General features: G+C 36.8%; 1 protein-coding gene across 1 annotated transcript in view; it reads left to right on the top strand.

The window, feature by feature from the left end:
- rdgC (retinal degeneration C) overlaps positions 1-20821 on the top strand; it is an 857557-nt gene that overhangs the window by 667303 nt on the left and 169433 nt on the right. Inside the window, exon 10 of the mRNA XM_081751765.1 lies at positions 14269-14454. Coding sequence (XP_081607891.1) covers positions 14269-14454 — 186 coding nt within the window. The remainder of the gene's footprint in view (positions 1-14268; positions 14455-20821) is intronic.

Raw genomic sequence — 20821 nt, 5'->3', positions numbered from 1 at the left:
GGTTCATAGAGAATTTTGTTGGCGTTGATGAAATAAATATATGAAAAATCCCATATATGCTGCCAATTTTGCCGAAAGTTCCGTTTATCTCTATTTGAAAAATGAATGTAAAAAATCCCACAAAATGGGATTTTGCCCACGGATTTGCATCACTATCCCAGGACTCATTTACTTATAATTGATTTAATCAATGTTCACAATTGTCAGAATCGATTATGGTTGATGTAAAGTTCATACTTTCAGCTTGTTTGAAGTAAGTTTATAAATATATTCTGGAAGAAAACACAGTGTAGTATGGTATATGGTATAGCATTTAGTGAATTCCACATGTAAAATAAATCGGAAGAATGTGAATGTCATAACCGACTAATTTAATTTTTAAAAAGTTAAATTTTAAAATTAAGAAAAATTGAAATTTTACAATAGTATTAATGTTTAACGGTGGAGAATGTCATAAGACAAGACAGGTAACACTTGATATATCTCACTGAACTGCAGGGGTGGATGCAGGGGGGCGATCGGGGCTATCTCCCCCCCTTCCAGAAGAGGAAACTTTCTTATTTTATATATAAATAAAACCCATCCCAGAGTTTGGGGCTCTTAAAAGTAGCTCTAAGTAGCAATATTACAACACACCGCCAGCCCCCCAGAAGTCTGTTCTGGATCTGCCCAAGCTGAACTGAATAAAATGATATGAATTAGTATAATTCCTCATGTGTAGCTTTCGAGGAAATCGAGAAAAATATTTTTTTGTAAACTTAAAAATTGAAATATAACCCTCATTAAGTATTTTATTATACCCCTATCGAGACAATGGTATACATCGTGATTGCTAAGGTAAAGCCCATTTTTTAAAAAAATAATTCTCAAACTTTAAGTTTTGTTTAACTCAGCGCATATATGAATCGATAGACCACATCAGAGTGAACTAAATGATATGTTTGAGAGTGAATTCTCTTACGCACTTTTCGATAAAATCAGAAAAAAACTATTTTCTATGGCTTTAAAAAGAATATCCTTCGTTGCTCATGTCATGAAACCTTCATTCTATCCATAGATGTTCATTTTACTTCGACCTCACTCACCCTCGCCCTCGCAGCAGCAGTTGGCCCTCGCCCTCGTTCACCCTCGCCCTCGTCGTCGAAGCTTGTCCTCGCCCTCGCGCACCCTCGCCCTCGCGGCCAAAACTTGTCCTCGCCCTCGCGCACCGTCACCCTCGCCATTGAAGCTTGTTCTTGCCCTCGCGCACCCTCGCCCTCGCTGCCGAAACTTGTCCTCGTCCTCGCGCACCCTCACCCTCGCCATCGAAACTTGTCCTCGCCCTCGCGCACCCTCGCCCTCGCGGCCAAAACTTGTTCTCGCCCTCGCGTCACTGTGGGCGAGGGAACTTGAGGGTGAGGATGCCCTCGAGAGGGCCACCCTCGCGAGGGTGAACATCTCTGATTCTATCTATTTTGTGTGTGTGTGTGATTTCTTCTAAGCGACACAAGTATTACTTGTAATTTAATAATAAAACATATTCTGTAAATTAAAAGTTATTTTCTAACTATTCAATGTATATAATAAGCAATAGAAAAAGAAATAAACTTGAAATATTGTCGTGTTCGATTGCTAAAATGAAAAGTGAAGTTGTTCAAATAGAAGACTTTTGCACCCATTTTCCTAAGTGGCCGTTGGTGAAACACAATGACACTTAGGGTTCTTTTATGCACGCAGTTGCTCAACTTCCACGTTATCTAACCAGTCGTTCTTTCAGAAAAAGTGTTCCCGGGGGGCACACGTGGTATTCGGGGGGGTCACTGCTGGTAATATTTTATTTATTATTATATTATAGACGTATTATTTTGGTCTCGTTCGGGGGGCAGTGCCCTCCCCCAAAATAAAACATGTCTGGAAGAAACACTATATCTAACTACACTGAGTTAAAGGAGTCGTTGTGTCCACACAGCGGTGCGGATCTTCAACTGCCATTATCTAAAAAAAAAAAAAAATCTAACTGCTAGCAGTTACGATCTTCGGTGATTGGGCGGTTTATATTTTATTTTATGTCATATGCGTAAACTTTTACCCAACAGTTGTTAGATTTGGCAACTATCTGTAGCACTACCAAGCCCCCAAATTCTCAGTTGATTGTTGTCTGAACTGCCCGAATCTAAACATGACTAACGCAATAGAATGATCCATTGATGAAATCAAAGATAGACTTTGTATTTGGAATACAGCTTCGGAAAACTACAAAATCGAAATTACAGATACTCTAAATTAGTTTTTAAAATATGATTTTTCCGCTGAATTTTTCGTACAAATTCTTATAAACACCTTAAACAGGTCCAGCACCAGGCCCATATCCAAGGGAGGTCCAGGGGGCCCGCCCCCCTTAATTTTTGCTGGCCCCCTCTAAAATTTTCACGGTAGGCTTGCAAATGAACTATAAAAAGTGATGAACTATAATATTGTTGGATCGGGTCCCCCCTAACTTCAGCTTCCCCCCTAAATTTTATGGCTGGCTACCGGCCTGTCAGCACTGTTAATAGGATAGACATCCCGTTGCCTTCTTTTACGTTTCTTTCTACTCTTGTATAAATACTACAGAACCACTGCGTATTTCCAGCCGGTTATGAAATTCTACTGAGCAGGTCAGTATTGCTCTATTCTACATACTACCTTCCGCCACTGGCAGTAGTATCAGTAAATACAACCGCAGTTAGAAATGGAACAGATTGGCAACCGGTCTGAGACACAATCATATATCCATGTAACAAAGTGATCTATGATGAGGTACGTCCGTATATGAACCCCTGTGAAACACCCATTCCAATAATCAATTTGAACATTTCAGAAACTTCTCTAATCAACTTATCCATCTCGAATATTTATGAGAAGGCAGAAACCTTTTACACTCGTAGGATTTCTTCTTCCTGACATAGTTACACCTAGTATTAAGGAGCACTGATAGAAAATGGCTGCCTCTGGCACCCAAGAATATATCTGACAGGTTCAAAAGATATTCTGATCAACTCAGCGACCTCGAAAATCTACAAAATAGACGCCAGAAAACACATGTACTCTCACGTCCAAAATGATTGTCGCATGTCTATAAATACTGTATGTTGTTGTAGGAATATAACTTGATAATGACTTCGCCCGGTATTTCTTATAATGTTAGTATGTGTACAATCGGCAAAGACATGTAGGAAATTTCATGTCAAAAGAGTAGTAAACAAGAATAATAAAACGAAAATAAAACTTTCATGTCCATTTAGCAACATTTTGTTTCACTCATTCTAATTTTCGTATTTATAATTCTTTTCCTTTTGAAATTTACCACAAATACACATTTCCCGATTATACACGTAGTATCAGTATTAAAAGTACCCTGCAAAGTCATTATCAAATCATATTCTTACAAGAAGACAGTTATAGATATGCGACAATCATTTTGGACATGAGTGTACCTTACTCATCCATACGTAGTACTACGGGACGACCTTTATAGAATATGAATGGCTGCCACCCAGGGTAAGGAAAAATATGTCTGATCTTTTTTTTTTTTTTTTTTTTTCGATTTCTCATGACGTATACTTACTGTTTGTGAAAAGGATAGACTGGTATTCGGAAGTGAAATACTATTCCGATGAGCTATTCCACTAATAACAGGTTCATAATAATGCATTTCAAAAATAAGTAGCAGTGAAAGATATTTCAAAATCGGAGTCTTTTTTTGCAGCTGCACTTTTCTTGTTGCACCTTAATTTATGAAATGGTAATACATTATTTAAATAATAGCTATAACTTTTCACGTATTTCACATAGGCACAATTTAATTAACTTGCATTAATAACTCAGATTTTTTCATTTGATTTTCTGTTACTTTCCAATCAGGGGAAAATCAACGACAGACTTCTAGGGAGGGAGTAGTGGGACTGGGAACGTTGAAAGATTCTCAGTTTCCTCTTTCACCGGGATTTTGCAGCAATGGTGTGTGTGTTGTTAAGATGGGGCGAACGACCCTTAACACCCCAGGGCTAGCCCTATATTTTCGATTTGTTTTGTTGGAGTCTTGCAAATTTGATGTTATAAAATAACATTCTCCTCATAAGAGCCTGTTTAGACTTCAATTATCACAGTTTGAAACAGGGAAATGAATTTAAATGTAAAGGATATACAACTCATTTGTAGCCGAAAAAAATCAATTTATTGTCTCTGTTAATACTTTTTAAGCATACTTTATTATTAGGCTTACGTAAGTGGTACTTGTGATGTTAGTGCGTCCCTCCTTTATTCCACACGATGGTTCTTGAACGAATTCAAAGTTTTAAATTCTTTTTCTTGCAATAGATAGCTAGAATGGTTATCTCGGATGTTTTCGTTAGTGTAGTGAATCCATTAACGTCTTAACAGAGTAACTATCTTAATCCCAGTTTCCACTATTGAAACAAAGGTTGCGAAAGTTACACATTGCGCTATTAGATTAAAGCAAATGTTCTCTAGCTGTTGATATGTAGCAGGCGAAACTGAAACTTGTAGTCCGTGCTCTTTTTCTATTATCTAGCAGTATTTATTGCTACTAGATAACTCAATTTAACACGTACGAAAAACGGTATTTTCAACACTATACTCTGGTCACCTTCATCCATCAGGTTGCTCCAGTTACCCACTTTACGAAGGCTGCACAAATGACTGAGCCACGGTTGAACGAGATGTCCTACAGATTAATACACAGTGGCTGTAATCAAGCACTGTGTCACTAATCAAGAAAGTTGTTTTACATAATCAAGTGTATCATATGATGTATATAGATGTTTCAAACTTTCAATTTAAGAAATATGAACATTACGAAACCACATAGTTAAATTTTATGTTGAATATGCTGTTTATGAACAATAGGACTACGGTGGTTCAGTGCTAGAGGCCTCACATCTGATTCGATCCTAGCTGACGTCAAGTGCCCTTTGCGGTGAAAAAACACCATATGCCTGGGATTGTTTCGGAGTTCTCCCGTGTCCTCCCTCTTTTAATTCCACCATTTCGTTCATTACCAATCATCACCGTCTTTCTTAGCCTCGGAGGATTATTATGGGACATTAAACTAGAAGTGAATGCTCTATCACTGAGCCATAGGCCCGTATACAGGGAGGTCTAGGGGGCCGCTCCCCAAAAATTTTGCTGTTTCCCCTTACATTTTGCTGCCCCCTAAAATTTTCACGGTAGGCTTGCAAATGAACTATAATATGGCGATGAACTATATAATATGGTTGAGTCGGACCCCCTAACTTCAGCCCACCCCCCTACATTTTTGGACTGACTACCGGCCTGCTGAGCCACCGTGGCTTCCAAATGAACTCCATATTTCTATCATACTACCAGTGTTACTTTCTAAATGATTGATGTTCATTCTTTATAAGTTATTCGCTGAAATATTTGAAATCGGATTCGTTAGCAAAAAATGAAACTGAATTGCTAGTTTTAAATCCTTTAGTTATGCTATTTGGATTAAAAGAAGCAGATGATGATTGAAAGTGAACGACTACTTCAATAGAATTAGTAGAATCAGAATGTGGGAGGAAACGGAAGAAGTTTGACACGATGTTTACATCAGAAACTAACATAGCCAAGAATCCATTGCACCGTAGGTGAGCGCTCTACCACTGAGCTACCGTTCCTATTGGGCAATGGCAATGTTTTGTGCAAATATAAGTTTTATGATTATTTTTTATGACTGGGTTCATTTAAGAAAAAACGAGCTACTTATTTGAAGGCGTAATACTGAACTCAAACTTACGGAACCACTATATTGCATCAATGATATACAGTAGTTTAGCATAAAACCTTATTGTATAATAGTAGTTCGAAAGATGGTAGGCTGTAAAGTTTTGTATCAATTACCCTCTAGTTTTCTTTACGAAACTTCGTTTAGATCAACATTAACATAAACAAGAACAAAATAAATAAATGTGTTCTAACGTGTTTATGAGATGATTTGCGGTATTCTTAAAATTTTACAATAGCCTGAATGTTTAAGACTTTCATAAAAGTAACTACGAACAAAATGTATAATAAATTCGTCGAAGGTTGCTTGATAATAGGAATTACTCATCCTTATATTTTCGTAAAAGGTTAACATTTATAGGCTCTTCTGCTGACAGTAGTATACTTTTAAAATCAACATTCACTAAATGATTTAGAGTAACAAAATTTAGTCAAATACATCCCCAAGATTTTAATATACTTCTCTCCCCCATGTGATGTTTCATATTTTTTCGGTAATAATTATATTCAGCCTGATGCTACATGCAATGCTAAGTATTTTGAATGATGGTATCCGTCAGTTGAAATGAAATGAAACGTCCCACGGTTATGCCGGTTAGGCTAAAGGAGACAGCGATGATGAGAGATGAGTGAAATGGTGGAATGAAGAAAGTGGGAGGAAACGGGAGAACCCCGAGAAAACCCGCGAGCACGGTGTTTGTCCACCACAAAGTCCACACGGCGCGAGCTGGGATCGAACCAGGGACCCCAAGCACCGGAGGTGAACGCTCTACCACTGAGCCACCGCGCCCCCTATCCGTCAGTTGAGTTGAAAAGATAATTTCGCTCTTTGTTGTTTCTTTTGATGACGTGGTGCTGATAGCAATGAAGTTTCGTTTTGTTGGGTTGCATTCTAGCAATTGTGTGTGTCTCGCCCCCCCCCCTGGAAAATATACTGCGGGCGCCCATCGTTAATAGTATGCAAGTAGTGCGAACTGAACTATTCCTTGAACTAGAATTTTGACTTGAAGTTGGGTAAGAGACAGTTCTTTGTTTTAGTTTGCATGAATCAAGTGCAGTCGAAATAGGAAATCCAAGATTAATCGCACGAGGTACTGAGAAGTGAATTTAAAAAAAAAAAAAATCCGGAGATACCTTTCAACTTCGACTTGGATGTATTTGACAATACTTACAGTTTGCACATGTAAAAACCATTCTTCATGTGTGGACTCAACTTTCAACTACAGGGAACAGCGCGGCCAATGACTTTGGTTGGCTCGAAACAAAGTGAAACAAGAACTGCCGTAATTTGCGAGTAACCCCACCGTTCGATGTGTTTACATGCGTAGCTGTCGGACCCAGCTTACCTTAATCGCACGAAGTTGAAACATTCGCTAGTTTAAGTTGTTTCAGAAACGTAACTAATATTTAAGTAGAAGCGGGAGGACAACGTTTTGCAATTTTAAATTTGAGTTTTTTTGACTCCATTGCCCACGAATCAAGACAAGACAACTTTTATGGCGAGATACAAGACGAGACAAAGCTCTTCTAATAAAAACGGAGACATATTTTAGACAAAACAACACCTTAGCTGCACCTTTTTCAGACGAGATTGTTTAACCTCGTGGGCAATACTAATTCCATCATTTTGAAATGTACGTTTTCTTCTCATTCTCGGAGGATTCACTTGTTATAATAATATTGCTTTAGTTATCTAGTGCTTTAGATTTTGAATCAATAAAAGCAATATGCAATATGTTTGTGTTTTAGATACAAACGCACATGAAGCAGAAAACTACCAAAAGTACGTGTATCAGTCTGATACCTTGCCACTTATTCCGTAACTATTTTTTTCTTAAGCTACTGTGATTTCATAATGTTTTCAAAATTTAGTTTTCCTTCAAATTAGAACATGTAAAACACAATGTAATTAATCACCATAGCATAAGCCAATGAGTTCATGTTTTTTTTTAATAATAATAATAAATAACTACTAGTATTAAATCAAAGGGAAAGTCAAATGTATCAATCAGATACATTGCGACAGAAACCTTAGGTCTAAATATTGCGACTAACTGAGAGCTATCTGAATATTCAACTGCTGCTAGTTACGATCTCTGGCGGTTGAGCGGTTTCTATACTACATTATGCCATATGTATAATCTTTTATCCATAGCGGTTCAGTTTGCAATCTATCTGTAGTGCTGACAACTCCATCAGCCCTACTCCTCTCGGGGATGAAACCCACATCTTCGGTTTCTTGTTGTTGTATGAATTGGTCGAATCTAAACATGATTGACTTAATAAAGAAGAATCAATTGATGAAATCAAGTATAGATGGTGGTTTTGGAATACAGTTTTGTAAAATTACAAAAACGAAGTTATCGACATTCTAAAATAGATTTTAAAATATGACTTTTTCTCTGAGTTTTCTGTAAAAATTTCTATAAACACCATCAACATACCCAACATGTTAATAGGATGGACATTCCGTCGACATCTTTTACGGTTGATTTTTCTGCTCTTGTATACATACAGTAGCGTAAAATAATTGAACCTTTTCAGCCTGTTACAAAACTCTATGAGTAGGTTTGTAAAGCTATGTTTGATGTACTGCCTTCCACCATTGCCAGTAACATCCGTAGGCACAACCGCAGTTGAAAACGTCACTAGCGGACCAGTGGCGGTCGATCAACCATGTCTATAAAAAAGGCCTTAGACAAACATCCTTACTAATTACTTGTAATTATTTCCACATTTAAAATAAAAGAATATATAGAGCTTTGTATTTTCCATATTCTATCTGCCGTTACATCGAACGGTGACTAGCACACGATCACTTTAACCAATTGTAAAATACTCGTACAACTATTGCAGTATTATTGTAAAATGTTATTAAACAGGGGTGTGCGAATTGACATGGGATGCAAAGGATTTCCCCCTGACAAAAATTGATCCCCCTTGCAGAAGAAAATTTTCATATTCATATATTGATTCACTACCGCTCAAAAGTTTTCGAATACCCCGGATTTTTGTAAGCATTTACTGTGATCCTTTTATTTTGGCACGAGAACTTTATCGCCTTGCATCAGATGCACTTTTGTGTAAAGCATAGAATTTGACGACAGTTGAATTGAGGTCTGAGACGTACTACAGATATGATGTCAATTTATAATTCTTAAAATTGAAACCAAAAAGCAAATTTGATATATATTTTGCATAGTATAAACAACAGTGTGGAAGGTGAGGCAGGTCAATGAAGTGACAAAAATTTGAAATTTCCTCATGAAATTTCCTCATGGTCAATGAAGTGACATTTCCTCATGACCAGGGGTAAAAGCAGATCTGAAAAGGTAAAGGGTCGCATGACGTCACGTCGTCCCCCGTGCCTATCTTTGCCCATTATAATTTTTCAGGAAGTGGAGGGACACCATATATATTCTTGAAAGTGGGAAACGACGTCCACTCGCGTTCCCCCTCACTTTTACCCCTGCTCATGACTCATCAATACGTCACGACCAATAGGTTGAAAATGGTTGAATAGTATCCACCACAAGCACCGTATAATATCCATCATATCTAGCATAATATCCACCAACTGCTTTACGCATCGTTTCCAATATGCCTAATTTTTGCTTGATTCAAAGTTATATTTTGTCAACGTATAAAGCTTTTCCTTAAAGATATTCACCTGTATTTGCAATGGTATGAGACATATACAAATATTATATAACTCTCACATTCAACACTTAAGTGGTATCTTCATATTAAGGATTGTAAGTGTACTTCATATATATTATCATTCAAAATGATAGTATCTCATATGTTTGCTTAATACACGTTATTTATTATAAGATGTATAACTATAAGAACGCAATTATTATCTAGAAACACATATCGTTGCTGCGTCTCGAAACAACGCTATGTGCAGAACTGGCAACTTTATAGAAGAAGTAAAAGAACAAGAATTCTCATCATTTACATGATTAAAAAGTGTCATTTTTGTTTCCTTATTACGAGAAAACTATTAAGAATTTACATACAGGAATACAAGGGCAATATGTTCTTCCACTTATAATCTAGTACATAACGTATTTTCGGCGAGAATGTCACATAGCGGTTTTTTGAGAGACAGCGACGATGTAGTATGTATTAGTGTATGGTTGAAAGATTAAACTTCTGTGACCCGTATCACAAAGTAACGCACTGAAAACGTTGAAAGAAGAACATATGAAAATGCATTAAAATCTGAACGACAATATAAACATACGAAATTATGCTTTCTACTGTACTGCACTTTTGATCTTGCATGTTGCTTTATACAGTAAAAGTGCTTTATTTGTTAATGTTTGCTTATAACTACTAATGACATTTTAGTGTATTCTCCCTGATGAGCACCATTTTTATGAACACACTTATGTCTAGGTGAGGAGGATTGCATGTTAAAATAAAAATGTAAAGCGGTAGTTCACTATTATAGGGGCCTTGTCGAATTGGTCTAACGAAATCGCTAATTGAAGAGTATCTTGTCAGCAGGCAGAAAGTTCAGTGAAGTTGGTAATAGTGAAGTTTGTAGAAATCATAATGGATTGGTTCCAGGTGTGGTCAGATTGACTTTAACAGTTGAGATATTGCGAGGTGAAAAGCAACGGAAAAGTAGCATTATATTCTTCCATGCGAGCACTACAGAAAGAATATATGTACAATGGTCTTTCGTAGGTCAAAATATATTTCTGAATATACGTAAATATTTTTCTTATTCGATTCTCCGGGAGGCAGATGACAGAAGTAAGGAGAGATAAAAGATTAGGATTGGAAAATAGAAGGTAGTACAATGTTACAGAAAGGAAAATTAGAAAATCTTAAAGCCAAAATAAAATAAAATAATCTAGATTTGATAAAACTTTGTGAAGTTAGGTGAAAAAGTAAAGGGAATTGGGAAGCAAAGGGTAGAGTGTGTTTTATTAACGCAATGAAAAGAATGGTCGTAATGGTGTGGGAATAGTTTTAGGTAAGCACCTAAAATTGAATGTAGTTAAAATTGAATGTCTTGATGGTAGGGTTATGATGTCAAGCACATAAAGAATAACACAATGATATACTAAGAATGAAAACATACGTACCAGCCACTTCTCGGACAACTGAAGTACCAGAATAAAATAAAGAGACAATCGAAGAAATCATAAGCAGAAAATGCGTAATGTAATAGGAGATTTTAACATAGTTGCAGGAGAAGAACAGAAAGGTTGCGTCGAAGACATATATAGACATATATAGTGTAGACATAAGGAATAAAAGAAGGCATGTACTGCTCAATTTCTATAGACATAATTCACAAGTGCTTGATTCAATCAGCACAATGGGAGATAACACAGAAATCCTCAATATATGTCCAAAGACATCAATTAGATTATTCTATTTAGGAAAACTGTCTGTGTAGCTTGAAGAACGCGAAGGCTCTTCCCGGAGTCGATATTTTCATTGATCATAATCTTGTGGTGACCAAAACAGAAATTCAGAAAAAATGTAGCATGGTGGAAAGTAACGAACAAGATGTTGGATAAAGAACAGTTGATAAAGAAGAATGCAGTCATTTGATCGGAACATTCAATGATATATATTGAAATGCAGGTAGACCCTACTAACTGGCGGTGGAAGTACACAACGTTAGCATAAATGATTCAATCATTTTGAAAAGGCTATATTTTCAAAGTATTACACATACACACATTAAAGAGATATGAAAAGAACCACAAACTCACCAAGTTTATACTCCACTCTACAAATATTCAATATGTGCCTCTTTGCTGATACGACACACATCCAGACGATATTCGAGCTCATTTCATACATTTTGTAACATAGTCCTGTCAATTGTCTGCACTGCAGCATTGATACGTTCTTTAAGCTCGGCTAAGGATTGCGGTAGTTAGGGTACGTAAACAAGGTCCTTGACGTACCCCTACACGAAGAAGTCGTAGGGCATTAAATCAAGAGTTCTGGGAGGCCAGACGGACAAAGCGAGATCATTCTCACTAATACACCCAATTCAGCAATGCGGTATGTGCCAATGAGGGGGTGCCCAGTCTTTTGCTCTCCTCGTACTACCACCTGGAATATACAATACAAACTTGTTGAGTTTGTGGATCTTTTCATATATATTTCATGTATGTACGTGTAATATATTTTTTTAAAATATAAGCTTTTCAAAACGAATGAATTATTTCTGCTTACTCTGTATTAAACTCAACATACAAATATAAGAGACTCCAGAGGAAGTAGTAGGGTATCACGAACAGGAAACAGCTAAGATATCATGGGTTACAGAACAAATATTGCTTAAAATGAGCAAAAGGAAATTTTGTAAACAGAATAATGTAAAAGAAAGCAAAAAGATGTATGTGAAATTAAACATAGAATTATGAAAGAAAATAGTGATAAAAAGAGAAGAATTTACAAAACTATATGAGAACACGAAGGAATTAGAATACATTGGATAATATGTGGAAATGTATAAGGAAATGAAACCTATAAATCGACGAAGAAACAAGGGCTATTACAAAGAGAATAGAAAGTAATTCAGAGAAGTTTGTCAACGAATGAAACGAAGTCTTAAGAAAATTGTAAGAACATGTTAACAACTTGTTCGTAAGTACGAGTATAACGCATATTCTAGATATTGAAGAAGGAAATTCAGTAATCAACAATGATAAAGGGTTTGTAACATTTTGGAACGTATTTGAAAAAGTTACATCTGAACTGAGGTGGAAAAGCAATCAGGAAAGGTAATATGAAACGAGTGTATTAAAAATATGGAAGGGCAGTTAAGAAATGTTGTTCCAACTCTTTAATGAAATACATGAAACGAAAGAATGGCCAAAAGATTTCTTGAAGAAGACAATACAATACCACTAACTTAAAAAAATCAAATTGGAAAAGAGGCGAGGACTGCAGAACTATTAGTCTCATACTGAACACAGGAAAAAATATGCTTCAAATACGTATTTACAGAAGGCAGTATGAAGAACACATGAGAAAGCTGAGAAGAGTTTTGCAGAATATTGGCACATTATCTGCTATTCACTTATCAGGGGTAATCTTTGAAATGTTTATTCAAAAGAAGGGATAATGTATGTGTTATATTTATTGATCCAGAACGAATTTTTGACCGAGCGAATTGCGAATAATTTAAGAAATCTTTAAATAAGGTTAGCCCGGTATAAGAGGACGAAAGGGTCATAGAAATTAATAAACAAACCAACAATTTACTGATAGAATTGGGGAAATAAGTGGCTACAGAGAATGCAATTGAAAGAGAAATTCCATGGAGATATTGTCTGTCACCAATGTAGCTTAACAACTATCAAGAAGATATACGGAAAAAGGGTTCACATGAGGAAGGTGGTATTTTGCTAATAGGTAGAAGGATTCGATCTATATAGCTTGTAGATGATACAATATTTGTCCCGGAATCTGGAAAGAAAATTAATGAGATTTTGGAAATTTTGAGGAAAAGCTTTGATAAATATGAAACCATAAACGTTAGGAAGATGATTGGAACGGAGATTGGTGATTGGTATCAAATATAGAAGCTGCAAGCGGAAGGCAGAACAGATCACTACTTTCCTATACCTGTTTAGTGGTTTGATTTTAAATTTGAAGTTTAGCGTCCTTTAGGCAGCGAGGTTATATATGATGTGGACCTATAGCTTAAACGTAGGATCCGAGTCACATGAACTTTCGCCGGGAATCGAACTTGAGCAATCCGCAACAAAGACGTGTACGTTAACCATATAGCTGGGAGAAAGCTCCTGGGTAGCAGTATTAGCATTGAAATGAAGTGCAATGGTGAAATGAAATCAAGTATAGGAATAGCGGAAGATGTATTTAAGAACAAAGAAGGCCTATTATTTACACTTTTAATAAAGAGTTAAGATAAAAAGTGCTAAGAAGTTTCAAGTTGAGTCCTGTGCTGTGTGGAACAGAAAAATAAGCATCACAAAGAAGAGAGGAAAAAGACTAGAGACATTGTTAAGAATAATGTACAAAATAGCTTGGATAAACGAAAAATCAATGAGAAAATGTAAGAAATAATAGAGAATGAAGGAACAATATAAAATGCAAATTAGAAAGAGGAAGAAAATCCGCTACAATATTGGACGAGAACTTGAAGGATGTATTAGAAAGCATTGTGGAACGAAGAAAAGGGGCGAAAAAACACACCGCTGAGGATGGTATTAGAAAACATCATGTGGAGCATAGAAGCTTATGAGTTTGTAGCAACCATTCATTCAAAATAACTATGTTATTTGGTTATAATGATAATTCATGTGTATTAATTTTTAATTCTAGCCTAGTCAGAACAGCTCTGTGGGCGAACTCGAAGAATAAAATTATCCTGTTTTACACAAGTTATGTCCATCCGTGCTTTAATCTATGCACGATGTAAACTTCGCTTTCTTCCATTTCTATTATGGTATAATTTTTTTAAAAAATATAATTTTCTTCATATTCAAACAGGTGTTCGATCTTCTGTGGAGTGACCCACAAGGGGTAAATGGTTGCGTTCCGAACGCTCTTCGCGGCGCAGGCACATATTTTGGACCAGATGTAACAGAAGACTTCTTAAACAAGTATGACTTGACTTTATTAGTGAGATCTCACGAATGCAAGCCAGAAGGATTTGAGGTTATTCACGACCAGAAGGTAAGGAATGTGTTTTCTAAAAGATTTATTAACATTCATTGATGATTACTGCAACTGAATCTGCACAATCCAAATCGGGATACGAATACGGATATACAAACCATATGTTTGCCCAAGTAGCTGACACGCTTACTTTCAATGTGCGTAATTCCAGCTTCGACAGTTTCAGTCTCATAGGACAACAAAAGTGTAAAATCTAATTATAGAAATGAATTTACTGCAATTTCTTAGTGATATATTTTATAACATATATGTTTCCCGTTTCCGCTTGAAATATTTGATTTCGATCCAAAATGGCGAAATTCAAGTTGGTGGTTATGAATTGGAAGTATTTTCAAATGTATTGCTTTCCTACGTACGAATATAATAGTAAACTAAAACACCTCCTCAATCTCACAAAAATAAGAGTGTCCTAGAATTTTTGACTCGTTATTTGAATTTTAGTGCTTAGAATTTTAGAAATATCAACAGTTACTTATGTTCAATAAAAGATTGTGGAGATCCTAAGATGATTACTCCATTACAACTCTTTTTTATTATTGTTTTTCTGTCTTACAGTTTTTCAAATATTAAAGTAAATTAGTATTAAAATTTTCTAATAGAAAATGTAGTCTAAAAATTTCCTAGGTATGTTTTAGAAAGTCATTACTCTACTTTTAAGAAATGTCACACTGTTGAGGCAACATTGCTATATTCTATTACATTATAGTTGATGTATGGAGATATCATAACTCAATAAAGAACAGCCCCCGCCAAGTGAACTTTGTGGTGGACAAACACCGTGTGCGTGGGTTTTCTCGGGGTTCTCCCGTTTCCTCCCACTTTCTTCATTCCACCATTTCATTCATTCCTCATCATCACCGTCTTCTTTAGCCTAACTGGCATAACCGTGAGACGTAAAACTCAAAAAATTCATTTCGTTTCATTTCAATAAACAACAATTATGGAAGTAGTTTCTATTTTGGATTGCAACATTTGATGATGCTAAAAACACTCCTTTGGAAAATGCTAATATATTTTTAACTATTTCGGATTTTTAAGAAATAAAATACATAGTAATGTTTAACGATCTATCTTAACAACGTCAAGTTACATAGCAATTTCAATTCTGCCCACTAACTGGTGTCCAGCCAGCATCAGAAACAAGAACATAAGTTAGTGGTCTATCTAATTAAAGTAAAGTTCGCTTCCCTTGCGGGACGGACTACTAACGCCCGCAGTTTCTTGATTTTGGCGCTTTTGAAGGTAATGTAGTCAAAATCTCTGGCCTTCTTTACTTCCCCTGGTTGCCCCAGATGCTCACAGAGGTTGGATGAACCACAAAAGTTTAATGGAACGAAGGTAGAAGAAGAAAAGTTCCACAAACCATTGACCTCCATTAATAGGAAAATTAACTTTAAAAAGTGCACAAACTATCTAAACTATTCTGAAACACACTGTAACGAAAAAAAAAACACTTTCGAAGAAAGATTAACTAATTTTCTGTGGGAACTCAAGGAAAAATCATAGTAGACAATAGTATACAAATTGGCCCAAACGTCTAAAGGACTAATAGTAACTGCATATACAATTCTAAGAATAAAAATTAAAATGTATTTAAGAATTTCTTCGGAGAGCAAAATTTTGAGATGATATAGAGTGGTGTTGTGCCAGAGCTTGAAATCAACCTGTACCACCAATTCTTGTTCATTATTTGGCAACAAGACGGTGCCTTATCGCACTACATTGTTCCTATTCACAGTATTTTGAATGAACACTTCGCTGAATGAATTAATCACCGCGAGATATTCAACTATCCTTGCTCATGCAAATCATACTTGTTTTTATGTCTCTCCATATGGGGTATAACTAAGGATACCGACTACGTTGTAAAATCACAAAATTTGAATGATTTGCGACAAGGTATTGAAAATGATTTTGTGGAACTTAACGTAAATAAAGGTTTGTGATTAAAAGTACATCAATTTATGATTCGTCGTTGCCTAGGATATGTCGCAAATGATGTGAAACATATCGATCATGTACTTTAGATTGTGTTTCATTGATCTTTCTTTAAAATAAATACAGATTTCCTTACTACAAGTATCATAATATTGTTCTCTCCTAGGGGAAATGGACTTTTGGGACACCCTCTGTTTTTATTAGTGAATTGTATGTATAAGGGACGATCAACTGAAACCCGTTCGTTCCATGTATTATTGGTATAGTGTGTAGAGGAATATTGTTTGGTTAATAGTGTGTAATGGCTAATGTCCCTGTGTGTTGGGTGTAGGAATGTTGTTGATACGTGTTTCCGTTTTGCAGGTATAACTAGTGAAAGATGGGGCTCAAGATCTCCAATCCATCCAAACAGTGCCAGCGTGCCGTCATCCAGTTTCTGAGTGCGGAAGGTTGTCAACCAGCTGAAGTGTTCCGGCGTATGAAAGACGTGTGTGGTGATGCATGCGTCTCCAAAACGACAGTGGTGGACTGGGCCACAAAGTTTCGGAAGGGGCGTCAACAAACCACTGATTATCTCCATCCCGGTCAGGCCCATGTTGTTCCACAGAGGACACGCGTAGAAAGGTGAATGCGGCTATAGCTGCGGATAGATGCATTAGTATTCAATCCAAAGCGAACGGGATAAACATGAGTTATGGTACTGCTCAGAAAATTGTGAAAGATCTGGGGTATCATAAAGTGTACGCGCAGTGGATCCCCAGGGTGTTGACGGAAGACCAAAAGTTGGAACTTATGAGTTGCGCCATTGAACATTGGTCATGTTATCATTCGGAAGGTAACGACTTCTTGCTGCGCATTGTTACTGAGGATGAAACTTGGTGCCATCATTTTGATCCGACTTCAAAGTCTTGCAGTATGCAGTGGAGACAACCCCTCATCTCCACGTCCCAAAAAGTTAAAGATACAACCGTCTGCGGGGTAAGTTATGGTGTCTGTGTTTTTTTATTGTCACGGACCATTATTGCTCGACTTCAAGGAACCAGGACAGTCCATCAACGCCGCACGCTACTCTCAGACCTTGACACAGTTACGGAGAGCCATCAAAAACAAAAGGCCTGGTTTATTGACCGCTGGAGTCATTGTGTTGTATGACAACGCGCGTCCACACGTTGCAAACCAAGTGCAGGATTTGTTTCAACGATTCAAGTGAGAAATGTTGCGACACCCGCCCTACAGCCCTGACCTTTCACCTTGTGACTTTCACATCTTTGGGCCTCTAAATAAAGCATTGAAAGGTCAGAGATTTCAGACTGATGCTGAGGTTCAGAACGCTGTGCGTGATTTGTTTAATAGTCAGCCGTCCAAATTTTACATGGACGGCATTTGTAAGTTAGTGACACAGTGGGACAAGTGTCTCAACGCTCATGGTGACTTCTTCTGAACAATATTTTTACTGCATGCTAACCATAGACGCCTCTAGATAGTGTACAAGTTTCCGCTCGAAATAAAATCTATTTCGTGAATGATGACCATCAGTTTCAGTTGATCGACCCTTATATATACAAATCGTTATTACGTATTAGTATTTATTCACTTTAATATAGGCTCATTTATTGAAAAATTGTTATTCTATTTGTCCATAACGGGCACGTAAGCAGAAATTTATTTCGAGAATAGTCCGAAGCTTTTAGGGAGTTCAAATTTACTATGAGGATAACGTATATTAAAATTTGTTAAATCGCCCCCAAGTTAGACTAAATTTAGAGGAAAGGTGGGATTTGGGGAGGTCCGGGTGTACATCTTTGGGCTACAATGTAATACACTGTATCCTTTATTTTAATGAGCTATTCCATCGATAGTTGAAATAAATAAATTTAAAAATAGGAAGACGTACAAACTCTTTGGGAGATCTCCATTTGCGGCTGTCATGGTCATTCTGAATAAATACAGAAGGGAATAAAATATACTTGGAAGATGTAGAAAATACAGGAGACTACAATTCCCAAAGGAAGTCATTGTAGATAAAAAATACTTTACTAAAAAAATTGTTTTTGATATTCCAAGTAAAGCAAAGAGAAACCAGTGTGACCCTCGAGGTTCAAAACAGGTTCTAAATCAACAAGAAGCTGAAGACAGCGCCACGTACTGGGTTTCTTTATATCCAATTTCTAGTTGACTTTATTCTGTAGTCTATAATCAAGAACAATATATGAGAAAAAATATGGCAGCACCAGAAAATCCTTTCACTCTATTGAAGTTCAAAATACAGCATCTTTTCTTTATTTACCAATAAGTTTCCAGTGTCGACTATCAAAGGCAAACTCATGAAATAGCATGAAAAGATTATTTTTCCTCTGTTCCAATAACACGCCTTACTTTGTTCAGCTAGAAATGAAGCAATATGTGAAGAGAAACAGTGGGAATTCTTTGATTTTTACAAGTGAGACATCTTATTACGTTTCTATCATATCTCATCTTTGTGTTTTCAGTACAATTGTGAATCAATACATATTTTCACATTCTAAAACAAAAGATACGAACATAATGACTTCAGTACTGAGGTATCTTGTGCAGAGAGGAGTCACTTGGTTTGATTCCTGATCATACGGTGTCGTCTTAAACCAATTTGACATCCTTTGATTTCCTTTTGGGCCCATTCCTTCGTCTTGTTCCACTCCCGTCCTTCTAACATTTTTTTCTTTTAATTTACATTTGTTTGCTTCTATTCTACTCTACTCATTCCTCTATTCTCTATTCTATTATACGTCATTTTCCAGCAATGTTTCTGCCAGACTCCTACTAGGAAGGTGTCGCACTTAATCGATTGGATATTTCCTTGATTCGTGCACGCCAATAGGAAATAGTTCTTTTTCATTAAATAACATTATTTTCAAATCCTTTCTCTATTGCTAAGCGCTCTATGTACTGTAACATCTCCAAATGTTGCAATTCATTCAAGTTAACATAATACAGTATTATGATTTTCTCCTTTTACGAATGGTGATTTTGAAAGTAATCCTTTCGATTACTTTACCCATAGTCATTTTATGGTTTCTTAAAGGAGGGGCGTCATTTAGGGGGGGCACGGAGGGGCAATTGCCTCCCTTAGTTTGAGATTTCTATAGATTTTATCAATTAAATAGTAGTAAATCAGTGAAATACGCGAAATTTTACTTATATCAAAGGGTCTTTCCTCCCCCCCCCCCCCTAAAGCAAAATCTGAAATGACGCTTCTGTCTTAAAGGTGAAATACCTCAATATTGTTTCTCAAAGATTAGATACATTTCATACAGCAACATTGAGATGGAGGAACATATACTATCTAACACAATGTAAGTAAAAATAGCGCCCTATAAATCGCCCCTCAGTGAACATTCCCGCTTAGAGTCGAGTAGCAAGTTAATGATAATTTTAAATGTATTTTGCACATATTAGTCAACATTGCTTAAGGATATGATGAACTATAGCTTCTACGGAATGGAAATGACCGCCATCGGTGTGCAGTTCCTATCGTCTGATTAGTTCGATATGCAAATGTGTTTTAAGTTGTTAATGCTACTTCTATGAAACAGTGATTTCGAGGATTTATAATAACCGGGAGCGACGTGCGTCATGTCGCTCCGTAAAATGTCGGCTCGAAAGAGACACATAGGAAGAACTGGAATACGACCACCTTCCGCAGAACAACAACAGAGTACAATCGGAATTCGACAATATACATGAGGGAGAGTCGAATGACAACCGCAAAAGTGTCATTAAAATCTGTTTTGTTTTATAGTCGTTTGGACATTTGCAGACAGTCCTTGACGTCTTTCTGAGCTGTTAGTACAAGCCGTGCCGGTAGATGGGGTTGGAGCTGAATAACAGCTAATTCAATATGGTGGCACCACTACGTAGTTGTACAAAGGAGTTATTCGATTTTTTATGGAGTGAAGGTCTGAAACCAGTTGATATTTATCGGAAAATGAAGACGAAGTATGAGGACGCCTGTCTGTCACAGCAGCAATTCTAGGAATGGTGCAAGAAATTCACAACAGTTGACTGATGCTCCCCGCCTGGATCAGACTCATCGAGTTGTATAGAGGAGCACATAACATGCAGATGTACTCATTCAGGAAAACCGGCGTGTGACTCTGGCTGAAATGGCTTCCTTATTGAATATTAGTTTCGGTTCAGTACAACACATAGTGCATGACGAACTCCGCCACAGAAAAATGTTCTCCAGGTAAATTCCTCAACAGCTGAAAGATCGTCGAAGATTGGCACGTGCCAAGAGCTGGTTGGGACGTTATGAACAGGAGGGTGAAGATTTTATAGCTCTCATTGCCACCGGAGATGAAAGTTGGGCACACCATTTTCAACCAGAGACAAAACGTGCAAGGAAAGAATGGCGACATTCGTCTTCGCCGAAACCAAAGAAGTTTCT

This window comes from Thermobia domestica, chromosome 3 (genome assembly GCF_964235325.1).
Source record: "Thermobia domestica chromosome 3, izTheDome1.hap1.1, whole genome shotgun sequence".
In the NCBI taxonomy this organism is placed as follows: Eukaryota; Metazoa; Arthropoda; class Insecta; order Zygentoma; family Lepismatidae; genus Thermobia; species Thermobia domestica.
Note: the sequence above shows the minus strand (reverse complement) of the source record. Positions and strands in the feature narration are given on the sequence as shown.